Genomic DNA, 14095 nt, shown 5'->3' with positions numbered 1-14095 from the left:
AGATGTTTGAGGCACTACCTCAAGAGAACTGCAGTAGCCCAACCCTGTGTGACCTCACTCTTCATCAGCACAGGCAGAAACAAGAGGAGGATCACAAAAAAAGACCATTTCTTAATGGATTCGCAGGGTCATTGACCATGCTCTGAATCCCGATCCTCCTCCAACAACTCTACCCAGAGCACATGATGTCAGGGGCATGGCTGCTTCCCTGGCCTTCAAAAGAAACTACTCTGTGGCGCAGGTGTTACAAATGACCGCGTAGAAATGCCAAACTACTTTCACAACCCACTACCTGCAAGATGTGACCCACACGAACCTCGATACATTCTCTATCGGTCCTGTGGTGGCTGCACAACAGCTGGTTTAGTACCTCAAGCTCCTTATTGGACAAGTAGCAGATGGTTTAGGGCATTGGTTACCCGGTTTTAGTCTGAATGAATGAAAAGGAATATCTGGCTTTTTTCCTTTCTTCATCCTCCCCTCTCTTGGGGAAATAAACATCCTGAGACCTCCGCACAAGCTGGCTTCAACCACTGCTGGTAAGCTATTGCTCCCTTGTGTAACCTAGTATTGTTCCTATGCTGTTGCATCCCCATACCCTAATAAGGTGGTATTGGGAATGTCTCAATCAACTCGGTTATTTCTACAGATTCAGAATAACTTATACCTGGACAGTTACATTGCTAGTAACTCAACACACAGCTTGTGTATGCCACAGACCATGCTTAGTAAGGTTTAGCAAGGTGTTCGGGTCTCCTTATTGGAAACCCCAGGTAAGGGCAAAAACCAGATTGGCAGGGACATCCACCCTCCTAATTGGTGAGTCCACCCCTATAGATAACGTTGATTTGTATTTCAGTTACGGAACAAATAGAAGTAATTTGTATTTTTGCTAATGATACAAACCTGTAGCTATTTATACATACTTGTCCGCCAATCCTGTTCCTCGTCAAAGTCCTACCTCCAAGCAAAGTGAAGCACAGTCACAGGTATGTAAGTGAGAGGGGTAATTCTAATGGCTCATCCTTTCAGCTTCGCTGAAAGTAATACTCCTATAGATAGCTACAGGTTTGTCGATAAGAAAAATACAAATTTCTTCAAAATTTGTCATGTTTCATATATACAGTGATACCTCGGTAGTCGAACGACTCTATACTCGAACAATTCGGAGTTCGACCAAAATTTTCGAGAAATTTTTGCTGCGGTGCTCGACCAAAAATTCGGTACTCGACCAGCCGAACACGTGACGACCGCATGGGCTTTGTGATGATCGCGCCATCTCGGCCACTCTCGCTTGTTCGGGAAGCATCAGTTCTCTCGAGAGCGTCACTCAGACAACGCGCGATCAGCATTCGTTGTGATTTAGTGATTTTCAGTGCTTTTAATTGCTTTTTTAGCTTTCATAATGAGTCCCAAGAAAGTAATGAGTGTTAAGGGGAAGGAGAAGAGGAAAACAGTGCGAACAACGATCGAGTTGAAGAAGGAAATTATAGCGAAATATGAGAATGGTGTACGAGTGTCCGATTTAGCGGTAGAATACGGAATGGCGAAGTCGACCATTTCTACGTTTTTAAAGCATAAAGAAATGATTAAGAAGGCGAATGTTGCAACGGGAGTTACGGCGGTAACTAAGCAAAGGCCACAAGTGATTGAGGAGATGGAAAAGTTGCTTTTAATATTTATTAAAGAAAAACAGTTGGCCGGGGAAAGTGTTAGTGAAGCGTTCATTTGTGAAAAAGCGTTGCATATCTATGAAGAATTAGTGAAGAAAAGTCCGAGTACCAGTGAAAGTGATTCATTTACATTTAAAGCGAGCAGGGGTTGGTTTGAAAAGTTTCGTAATAGAACAGGTATTCATCGTGTTACTAGGCATGGGGAGGCAGCTAGTTCGGATCAAATTGCAGCCGATAAATACGTGGGGGAATTCGATCGGTACATAAATGAACAAAATTTGATCGCACAACAAGTCTTTAATTGTGATGAGACTGGGTTATTTTGGAAGAAAATGCCAGCCAATACGTACATTACCAAGGACGAGACGAAGATGCCAGGTCACAAGCCAATGAAAGATAGGCTAACATTGTTGCTGTGTGCAAATGCAAGTGGCGATTGCAAGATCAAACCCTTGTTAGTGTACCACTCGGACAACCCCCGGGTGTTCAAACGAAATAATATTTGTAAAAGTGCACTACCAGTTATGTGGCGCTCGAACACTAAATCTTGGGTCACAAGACAATTCTTTACTGAGTGGATAAACGAAGTGTTTGCCCCCCAGGTTAAGGCTTACCTCATTGAAAAGAGCTTGCCAATGAAATGTCTTCTGGTTATGGACAATGCTCCTGCACATCCTCCAGGTCTCGAGGATGACTTGAAAGAAGAATACAGCTTTATCAAAATCAAATTCTTGCCCCCCAATACTACTCCCATACTCCAGCCCATGGACCAACAGGTCATTTCAAACTTCAAAAAACTCTATACCAAGGCCCTTTTCAGAAAGTGTTTTGAAGTGACCAGTGACACGAAGTTGACCCTAAAGGAATTCTGGAAGGAACACTTCAGCATCCTCAACTCTGTTAACATGATTGACCAAGCTTGGCGAGGTGTGACCTATAGGACATTGAACTCTGCCTGGCGTAAGCTGTGGCCATCATGTGTCACAGAGAGGGAGTTTGAAGGTTTCCAACCAGAGGCGGGTCCAAGCACTGCTACCCCTGTAATTTCTGATGACACTGATGTCGTTGAGGAAATTGTTGTCATGGGCAGGAGTTTGGGGCTTGAGGTCGACAAGGATGATATTGATGAGCTTGTAGAAAGCCATTCTACCGAGTTGACTGTGGAGGAATTGTTGCACCTGCAACAACAACAGCAGCAGGATCTGATTGTGGAGCAGGAATCTTCAGAAGAGGATGAGGTAAGGGAGGATGTTCCAAGTTCTCTCATCAATGAAATTTGTTCCAAGTGGGCAGATGTGCAGGCTTTTGCTGAAAAATACCACCCAGAAATTGCAGTAGCAAACCGGGCAGTGCATATGTTTAATGATAGTGTCATGTATCATTTTCGAAGAATACTGCAGAGGAGGAAGAAACAATTAACAATAGACCAGTTTTTCACAAAAGAAAAGAAAGCTGCTACATCAAAGCCTGTTTCTCCTCCAAAGAAGAGACAAAGAAGAGAAGAAACCCCTGAAATAGATCTGCCCACCCTTTCATTGGAGAGAGAAACAACTCCTGAAGGAGAACTACCCCGCCACATCATGGAAGGGGACTCTCCTTCCAAGCAGTAACCTCCCCCTTCCATCCTCTCCACATCCATCCCTGTATGCCATCGAACCGCTGCTCAAAGGTATGTTCACTACAGTACAGAAAATGGTTTAAAATTGTTTTATTTTAGTACAGTAAATGGTTTAAAATTGTTTTATAGGATTTTCTGACCAATTTCATACACATTTAGATAATTATTGTTGTTTAGGTACACGTTTTATTAATATTTTGGGCCTGTTCGAGTGCTTGGGAACGGAATAGAATATATACCATTATTTCTTATGGGGAAAAAAAATTCGGTACTCGAACAAATCGGAGGTCGAACACGGATCTCGAACGGATTATGGTCGAGTACCGAGGTATCACTGTATACTGTATATTGCAACTTTTCTTTTTCTACATTGGAAGTTTAAAATGTCAGTTCACTCACTCTTAGTTAATGGTATCAAAATAATTACATTCATGCTTATACTTTTTTTTCCAGAATTGGCGGACCATCTACTTGGAGAGGTTCGGGCTTTTTAGGAGGTGTTAAATTAATGAGATCTGAAATGAGCATAATCAGGACAACCAAACGTTTGGCAAGGCAGCTTGCTGAAGCAGGATATGACACAGGATGGAAGCAGTGTGGCTCATTGCACTTAGCTCGTACCCGTGATAGATTGACACATTTTCGAAAGATGAAAGCTATTGCTGAGTAAGTGTTAATTAATTTTCATTCCAATGAAAAAAAAGGAAATAGTTTGGTGAACTTGTATTTATTTCTCTTCTTGAAAATTAATTTGTTCCAGCACTACAGTATATACAATCCTTACACTTTTTACCTAGGAGAAGAGTTTTATTTCGGCGATAGCTGAAACCAGCTGTTAAAGCTTTTGCGAGTTGTAATGGGGGTAGGCCAACCACCCCACTCACACCAGCACTAGTAAATAACCGTCACATTTTATTTTGGCTTGGTAGAGTTAAGACGTAGTCTTGCTCACCCATCAAAACCTTTTAACTGGGTTACAATTAAAAGTAACTGGCCTAAAGTTCAAAAACTTCCTTTTGCTTTTCAGATGGTGACTCGTACTTCCCTAAGGTCTGAACTCCGTCGCTTCCCTTATCGAAGCAATGGCGGCCACCACTGGGGGTAATCTCTTCTTTTGCTGCTTGCGGCAATTCTTTGGGGCTTTCGGTCTCCCCACTAAAGAATGGTTTTTGTGGGCATTATAGTTTACTGTAGTACAGTAGGGTCCCGAATTAAGCGTGTTCGAATTACACGATTCCCCTTTTCCGCGATCGCTATTTTTCAAAAATAAATTTTCTGTATTTGCGAGACTGTTCAAAGTTCGCGAGTCAAGCACTACAAAATGTATCAAATCTATTGTCTTTTTAAGTATATTGGTAGCCCTAAATACGGTGATATATAATAAATGTTACAAAACAATATCATCATTACATTTCATTAACATAATTTCATAATGAATAGCCTATTTAAGGATAAAATTCCACATCAACAATGAAATCAACTGTTAACTGTGCGAGTCCAGCTGACAAAATGTAAACAGAAATGTGGTTACGTTCTCGGCAATCTTTATCTTTCTGCAACCTTACGATAATTGTAATGGTAGTGTTAATGATGGTATATAAAGCATTATTTTTGTTTAGTACAGTATATTTAAAAGCCTTATTTTTCCCTCTGGGCGTTCAAGGTTTTCACGAGTGAGAGAGAGAGAGAGAGATTTCTGCCATCAAATCTCTCTCTCTCTCTCTCTCTCTCTCTCTCTCTAGATTTTATTTTACCGTCTACTCTACAAAACCAATGTTTGCAAATCAAATGTATACTGTTTAAAATATGACAAAATATTGACGACTCGTTACCGAAGTTTAGGCTATTCACTGCCGATAAACGATAACAAACCCTTTAATGCAAACTAACTGTATCCTTTGATATTCCTCTATATTTATCACGAATTCCTTCTATACCTCCTCAGACACTCTTATTTCAAATATCTAAATTATTCTTATCACAACTAACACCATCTAGTCATTTTCATTCTATTATATCTATTATTCCTCTGGATCTTATTCCCTTTCCTTATTCTGTTTATTCGATGGGATTCGTTTTTCCCTTTACCGTCTTTCAGAATCTATTTTTAGCCACTGGCAACCAAATCCCCCCTTCCCCCGTCTCCTACCGTCCCCCCTGCGAGTCCACCCAGCCTATCTCATCACTCCCCCACCTTCATCCTCCCCTGTTCTAGGTCTGTAACCTTCTGCGTCATAATATTTCTCTCTCTCTCTCTCTCTCTCTCTCTCTCTCTCTCTCTCTCTCTCTCTCTCTCTCTCTCTCTCTCTCGTTATACAATACTTACAAATATTTGAAGAAACCAAAATCGGTTTTCTTGAAGTGTCAATTAAATACAAAACGAAAAAATTATACCGTGTATACATCCATTTCAATCATAGCTTAAAATACGGTAACCGATTTCGTCCACAAACCACTATTTTTTAGGAAACACCATTCTATTCCAGAAAATTTTTACTCTTTAAATGTCAATTGCGCTATAATAAAACATGTACTTATGTTGTTAAATTTCGGGTGTGTTTTAAAAATCGAGTATTGCTAACTTATTTTTGTTTTACTTTTGGCTGTGATCACATCAGCTGATGTCTAGCTTCCGCGCGAATACAATAACAAAGAATTGTTTACACCATTTCTTAACTTATTCAAACCATCTATACAGTTAATATTACATAAACACCAATGTGTTATAACCTATCATATTTATTGTTTAGTACTTTAAAACCATCCCTCTCTCTCTCTCTCTCTCTCTCTCTCTCTCTCTCTCTCTCTCTCTCTCTCTCTCTCTCTCTCTCTCTCTCACACACATTGAACGTTATAGCGGTAACCTAATTGTTCGGTGACTTTAAAAATAGGCCTAGTACTTTCTTCTTTTACCTTTTTTGCATATGGATCCATAATTGAGGTGGGTACAAGTTGACTTATAACTGAAGTTAGGAAAAGTATTTTGGATATGGAAAGGACAATTATCTTTCGTAACAGTTTAGAATTATCGTAAGTTATCACTCTGTCATTAGCGGCAGTTTGCTATTGTGGATTAAACGCATAAGGAAAAAAAAATTTCCAGCTTTGCTACGAATTTAGGAATTTATATGGATACGGTAAGTAAAATATTTGTAATAACATAATGTTTACTAAATGTTTGTAATATCATTAGTTATGACTTAGATCATGTGTGTTTAATGCATTCGTTTGTTTATTATGATCGAAGATGGAGCGTAAACAAATGGAAGGTTTCCGTTTCAGGCGGCATCATAAAGAAAAACATTTCATAAATGGCATTCATTTCATTTATTTGAAAGTTCTAATAAAAAATAATTAGAACATTGGTAATAACAAATTCAACATATAATCTATACTTGGTAAAATTGCTGTCAATTCAAAAACACAGATGTATAAATGCGTCTGTTTCTTCGTTGTGATCAGAGATAAACGTAAACAAAACATTGGTTGTCGTTTTCTATTGTGCTTCTTAGCGTGTTTAGGAAACGCATGATATAAAATCGCCTTTATTTTGATAATTCTGGATTTTCAATCATACAACAAGCTAGTCTATAGAGTGATGGTTTTGCTATTCACCAGTTGTATTATACAATAGATATGACAAACATTAAAATTTGTCTGTATTTTGGGTTGTGTTATAACGGGAAATATATGGTGTTTACACCTATCCTGGTTGTAATTTTAACCATTTTTCAAGTTATTAGAACTTTAAAGTATATTAAATGTTTTATTTACTTACAAAAACAATTTGATATTATAAAGAAATACAGTATAGTACAAAGAAAGTATTGGAAATGGGTAGTAAACACATTTGAATAGGCAAATTGCTGGTTGCCATGGCCGCAATGGAATTATTTTTGTTAGTTGTGTGTTTTGAAATTCGCGATTTTCCATTTACACGAGGCCATTAATCGACCAAATTCTCGCATAATTCGGGACCCTACTGTACTCTATGCTTCTGCTCACCTTTGTTCCTGCAGCTCTGGCATAGGAACGAGAGCAGTGGCAGACTGGTTCCTTTTGGGATTTCCAGTTGGGGGATCCCTTCAGGGTGAGCCCATATAATAGTTTCAGCTACGTTTCACAGGTACCTCTTGATTCCGACCTTCAACTTTAATACAGCTTGTTGACAGGAAGCACTGAGCGCTGCCCGGAAGTCGGCCTCCAGGTGTTGGACAACTTCATCCGAGGGAGAATTAACTTCCCCTAGGTTTTTGGAAACTTTCCCTTCCGAAGGAGAGTTACCCTCCACCAGTCACTGTCCAGCAATCTTCCCGCTTGTAGGGAGAATTGCCAACAGCAGCAACAAGGGTTGGTCGCCTTTCCTGGCCGTGGGAGAGACTACCTCACAAGGGACTCCTCCAGTGGGAATTGGATTCATCCATGCCCTGCTCTTGCTCTTCGGAGAAAACGTTGGAGCTTGGTGACAAAGGAGTTAGGCGACTGCTTGCAGTTCCTGCTTATCACCGTCATACCCTCATGATACAAAAAGGGTCTCGTGAACAACCTCCCTTCTTGATTTTTGCTGCAGATGCCTTGCGACTGCTTGCTGTCGTCAACACTTCCATTGACGAGTCTCATAGGGTATAACTCTTCTTGGTTATTGCTAACAGTCTACATGTTGGACTCAACAAATCTCATGGAACAATGTTGTGTCCTCATGTTTTCAATTTCTTACGAGGAAGAAACTGCTCATAGGCTATTAACTATTTAGGGTTATTACCTACATCGCGCCTGTGGGACACAACAAAGCTCATGGAGCTAGGCCAGGCACTTCGGGACCTGCGCCTCATGGTTTTAACCTCTTACAAGGAAGAAACTTCTCGTAGGTTATAACTTCAGGGTTATTGAGTATAGCATGCCTATTGGGCACAATATAGTTCATGGAGCTTCGTGAGGCCAACCCCTTTGGGACCTGCGCCTCATGGTCTCAGTATCTTCTGTTCTTCAAGCCCAGCACAGCCTATTTTGTTCCCTTTTGAGGTATGACATAAGGTTACTCGCCAACCCCCTGTGGGGATTAGGATGAGCATGAGTTCATAAAGACCTAAGTTTTGCAGAGAAGTCATGTTCAGTGTTGCACACCCATCCACTGAGCTCTAGCAAGGTGGGTGGGCGAGCTCTTCTGCCTGATGAAGGTCTGCGAGCAACCCAGGTGTTTCGCCTTAGTATATCTCACATTACCTGTACCAATTCTTACAGGTAAAAGTCAATCCCAGCTGAGATGTTGAAGGAAGGGGGTGTGACTGTACTTGAATGGTTGGTGAGATTGTTTAATATGTGTTTTGTGTTGTCAATGGTACCAGTAGATTGGGTTTGTTCATGTATTGTACCACTATATAAGGATAAGGGAGATGTGCATGAGTGTTGTAATTCAAGAGGTATTAGTTTGTTGAGTGTAGCTGGAAAAGTGTATGGTAGAGTAATGATTAATAGGATTAAGGATTAAACAGAGAATGCAATCTTAGAAGTACAGGGTGGTTTTTAGAAGAGGTAGGGGTTGTATGAATCAGATTTTTACAGTTAGGCAGATATGCGAGAAATATTTAGCAAAAGGTAAGGAGGTTTATGTTGCATTTATGGATCTGGAGAAAGCGTATGATAGACTTGATAGGGAAGCAATGTGGAATGTGATGAGGTTATATGGAGTTGGTGGAAGGTTGTTGCAAGCAGTGAAAAGTTTCTACAAAGGTAGTAAAGCATGTGTTAGAATAGGAAAGGAAGTGAGTGATTGGGTTTCCGGTGAGAGTGGGGCTGAGACAGGGATGTGTGACGTCACCGTGGTTGTTTAACTTGTATTTGTTCTGTAACTGAAATACAAACCTTAGCTATTTTCATGGAGTAATTACTTCAGCGTAGCTGAATGACGAGCCATTAGAATTTTAACGAGGGTTCACTACCCCACCGCTAGTTAGCGGGGGGTAGGGAGGGGTAGCTTGCTACCCCCCCCCCCCTCACACACACACTAGTGAATGCTTCACTTTACTTTTGGCTTGGGTGGAGAACAGACCTGTCTGCTCTCTCCCTCATTTTGACTGCCATTAATCTGTTTTGCTTTTTCTTCCTCAGAGTGTGTTTGAAGTTGGCCTCTATTACTGAATATGCATACGTGTCCTGGACTACCTGGCCTCCCTTGTGGGACTTTTATGTCGGCGGTCGACACTGACCCCCACACATTTTGTCCTCATTGTAGGGGCCAACGGTGTGATAGCGGGAACGTACGTGTTGAATGTAGGGAGTGGTCTACCTCCCATTGGTAGAGGTTTGCCCGGCGCTGGAAGAAAAAGTTTAAAAGGGATATTTCTTTCAGAGGCTTCTTTGAAGAGAGAAAATGCCAAGACTTTTTCTTCCGTAGCCCTTTCCTCCTCCGAAGCTCCCTCTCGAGTGGTCTCTTCCAAAAGGCCGGCGAGTGGTAGCGTAGACCGTATTGCTGTTGACCGATCCCGGGGTGCGGGAGAGGTAGTTGCCTCCCATAGCGAGGCAGCTGCCCCTCCTACCCTGGAGGAGGATTTAAATATTGATTTGTCTGTGAATAACAATGATTTATTACAGATTTGGGCTTTGTTGGGGCTTCAGGGTTCGCCCTCCAGGGAAGCCCTGTTTGACATGATCAAACTAGGTGCAGCTGTTAAACAATCGCCAACTACAGCTCTCTGTCGTAGACGTTGTTGTAACGGAGGCATCTGGTGGGTCTAGTCAAACCCCTGTGCCTGTTGTTGCTGAGATAGCTGAAGGCTTAGTTTCCCCCTCCGAACATCCTTCGAGGGAGGAACTAAGTCCTACTGTCTCTCCTGCCGGTGATTCTCCCCCTCGGGGGAGTTCACTTACAGAGACTCCTCTGCGGAGGCCCTACGATGGTCAGCTCACTGACCCCACGGCCCCTCGTGGGCATATAAGGCGGAAGGCTCGTCCTCCCCTTCACCATAGAGGTCTTCCTTCTCCTCACAAGGGAGTTAGGAGGCGCCTCTTCGGCTCGTCGTCCCCACAGTCCTCTGCGGAGGAGACGACTCGCCGTTCGCCGATCCTGCCAGCTACCACCTTAGACCTCTCTGGAGATCGTTCACGATCCCCTTCGGAGGAAGGTCGTCCTTCGGGACCCTGTGATCAGTCTCCCTCCAGACCTGCTGACCTGCCGTCACCCTTTGAGGATGCTGATGCGCATTACGCGCCGCCTAAACCGGCCATTGCGCAGGCACCGGTCCCTTCTGGGCATATGGGACTTGAGCGCAAATCTGCGCCTCATACCCTTAAGCTCCAGGTTAAACCTGCGCGCCCTCATGCTGCTGCTGCTGTTCCAGACTTAGCGCCACAGCACTCACCTGCACGCGTGCGCTCACATGTTCCTGTTACACGCCAGGGTTCCCCTGCGCGCCCACAACCTACTGCGCCCCGACGCCCACCTGCGCTCCAGCGCCCACCGGGTCCTGTCACGTCACGCGCAGTCCAAGAGGCACCTAGTTTAGCGCACAGGCGCTCACACGTACAGTACCTCTAGACTCTTCTGGGGTTAGGCGCGAGGCACGCCCATGGCCCGCAGTTCCTGATACAGCGTACACACGCTCGCCAACGCGCCAGCGCACTTCTACATCTCAGCGCGCAGTCCAGGAGGTGCCTAAGTTAGCGCACGGGCGCTCACAGGTACCCCTGGACTCTCCTTCCAAACTGCGCAATCCTGTACAGTGAACCCTCGCTACTTCGCGGTTCGACCGTCGCGGATTCACCACTTCACGGATTTTTTCCATAACCCATATATATACAGTAACATATATATATATATATATATATATATATATATATATATATATATATATATATATATATATATATATATATATATATATATATATATATATATGTATGCATGTATTTATGTATATATGTATGTATGTATGTATATATGTAGGTATATATATATATATATATATATATATATATATATATATATATATATATATATATATATATATATATATATATATATATATATATATATATATATATATATATATATTATATATATATATATATATATATATATATATTATATATATATTATATATTATATATATTATATATATATATATATATATATATATATATATATATATATATATATATATATATATATATATATATATATATATATATATTTTATATATATATATATATATTTTATATATATATATATATATACAGTAGGGTCCCGAATTATGCGAGAATTTGGTCGATTAATGACCTCGTGTAAATGGAAAATCGCGAATTTCGAAACACACAACTAACAGAAATAATTCCATTGTGGCCATGGCAACCAGCAATTTGCCTATTCAAATGTGTTTACTACCCATTTCCAATACTTTCTTTGTACTACAGTGAACCCTCGTTTATCGCGGTAGATAGGTTCCAGACCCGGCCGCGATAGGTGAAAATCCGCGAAGTAGTGACACCATATTTACCTATTTATTTAACATATATATTCAGACTGTTAAAACCTTCCCTTGTACGTAGTACTGTTAACAAACTACCCTTTAATGTACAGAACACTTAATGCATGTACTACAGTACCCTAAACTAAAACAGGCACAAATATTAAAGGCGACTTTATATCATGCGTTTCCTAAACACGCCAAAAACCACGATAAAAAATGGCAACCAATGTTTTGTTTACGTTTATCTCTGATTATAATGAAGAAACAAACGCATTTACACATCTGTGTATAGGTTAGTTTTTGCATTGATTATATTGATTATTCAGTACAGTATGTTGATTTGGTTATTACTAATGTTTTACCTTAATTTTTCTTAGGACTTCCAAATGAAATTTTTTTCTTTATGACACCGCCTGAAACGACGGCGTCATAAAGTACGCTCAGTAAACAAACGAAGGCATTTAACGCGCATGATGAAAGTGATAAATAATGATATTACAGTAAAAGCTTTTATAAAATATGTTATTACAAATATTATTTACCGTATCTATATAAAATCATACATACGTAGCAAAGCAGGAAAACAATCTACGAGAGAGAGAGAGAGAGAGAGAGAGAGAGAGAGTTATTTTACATACGTAAATGTAAATTTTAAACAAAAAAAATAGCCCCATTTCATATAAAATAGATTACAAATATTTTACTTTATCATATTACAGTAGTCTGTATAATACTGTAAAGTTCAGTACAGTATGTTGTTGTTATAGTCGTGGCGATGAAATTCTCACGAAACAAAAACACGCCATTTGATTACAACAACTGATTCATTCTCTCTCTCTCTCTCTCTCTCTCTCTCTCCCTCTCTCTCTCTCTTCGTGTTATACAATACTTACATTTAGATGAAGACACTAAAATTAGTTTTCTTAGTGTCAATTAAATACAAAACGAAAAAATTAGGCCGAGTCTACATCCATTTCAATCATAGCTAAAAATACGGCATCCGATTTCATCAGCAAACCACTATTTTTTGGGAAATATCATTTTATTCTAGAAAATTGCCACTCTTTAAATAGTTAATTGCATATTAAGAAAGCGTGTACTTTTGTTTTTAAATTTCGGGTGTGTTTTAAAAATCGAGTATTGTTGACTTCTTTTTGTTTTACTTTTGGCTGTGATTAGATCAGCTGTCATCTAGCTGCCGCTCTTGAGTGTGTACGAATACACTAACAAAGTATCGTTTATACCATTTCTTAACTTATTCAAACCGTCTACAGTATACAGTTGATATTACATAAGCACCAATGTGTTATAACCTATCAAATTTTTTTGTTTATTACATTTAAACCCCCCTCCATCTCTCTCTCTCTCTCTCTCTCTCTTTCTCTCTCTCTCTACCTATACCTCTCTCTCTCTCTACCTCTACCTCTCTCTCTCTCTCTCTCTCTCTCTCTCTCTCTCTCTCTCTCTGTGGGCTACTTTTCACTACCTCCCATTCCTTATCTCTCTCTATCTATCTAACAAATGATATCTTTGTTGCTCCTTAAAATTTCATTTATATTGAAAATCAGTCATGATTCAATTTTCCTTACTTTCTCCAATCTCGCACCATCGGTCACATCGCGGTATTTTCGATATTTCTGGAAAATCCGCGATATATGTATATACATGGGTTATGAAAAAAATCCGCGAAGTGGTGAATCCGCGATGGTCGAACCGCGAAGTAGCGAGGGTTCACTGTATACTGTATTTCTTTATAATATCAAATTGTTCTTGTAAATAAATAAAACATTTAATATACTTTAAAGTTCTAATAACTTGAAAAATGGTTAAAATTACAACCAGGATAGGTGTAAACACCATATATTTCCCGTTATAACACAACCCAAAATACAGACAAATTTTAATGTTTGTCATATCTATTGTATAATACAACTGGTGAATAGCAAAACCATCACTCTATAGACTAGCTTGTTGTATGATTGAAAATCCAGAATTATCAAAATAAAGGCGATTTTATATCATGCGTTTCCTAAACACGCTAAGAAGCACAATAGAAAACGACAACCAATGTTTTGTTTACGTTTATCTCTGATCACAACGAAGAAACAGACGCATTTATACATCTGTGTTTTTGAATTGACAGCAATTTTACCAAGTATAGATTATATGTTGAATTTGTTATTACCAATGTTCTAATTATTTTTTATTAGAACTTTCAAATAAATGAAATGAATGCCATTTATGAAATGTTTTTCTTTATGATGCCGCCTGAAACGGAAACCTTCTATTTGTTTACGCTCCTCCATCTTCGATCATAATAAACAAACGAATGCATTAAA

At 39.9% G+C, this 14095-nt stretch overlaps 1 protein-coding gene across 7 annotated transcripts in view; it reads left to right on the top strand.

Annotated features, from left to right (window-relative positions):
- Window positions 1-14095, top strand: part of LOC137654644 (pyruvate dehydrogenase phosphatase regulatory subunit, mitochondrial) — a 660498-nt gene that overhangs the window by 539861 nt on the left and 106542 nt on the right. For all 7 annotated transcript variants that reach the window (XM_068388459.1, XM_068388461.1, XM_068388455.1 and 4 more), the window contains exon 4: window positions 3745-3957. In XM_068388459.1, the coding sequence (XP_068244560.1) occupies window positions 3745-3957 (213 nt within the window). The remainder of the gene's footprint in view (window positions 1-3744; window positions 3958-14095) is intronic.

This window comes from Palaemon carinicauda, chromosome 15, assembly GCF_036898095.1.
Source record: "Palaemon carinicauda isolate YSFRI2023 chromosome 15, ASM3689809v2, whole genome shotgun sequence".
NCBI lineage: Eukaryota > Metazoa > Arthropoda > Malacostraca > Decapoda > Palaemonidae > Palaemon > Palaemon carinicauda.
This window is presented reverse-complemented; position numbering and strand designations above follow the sequence as displayed.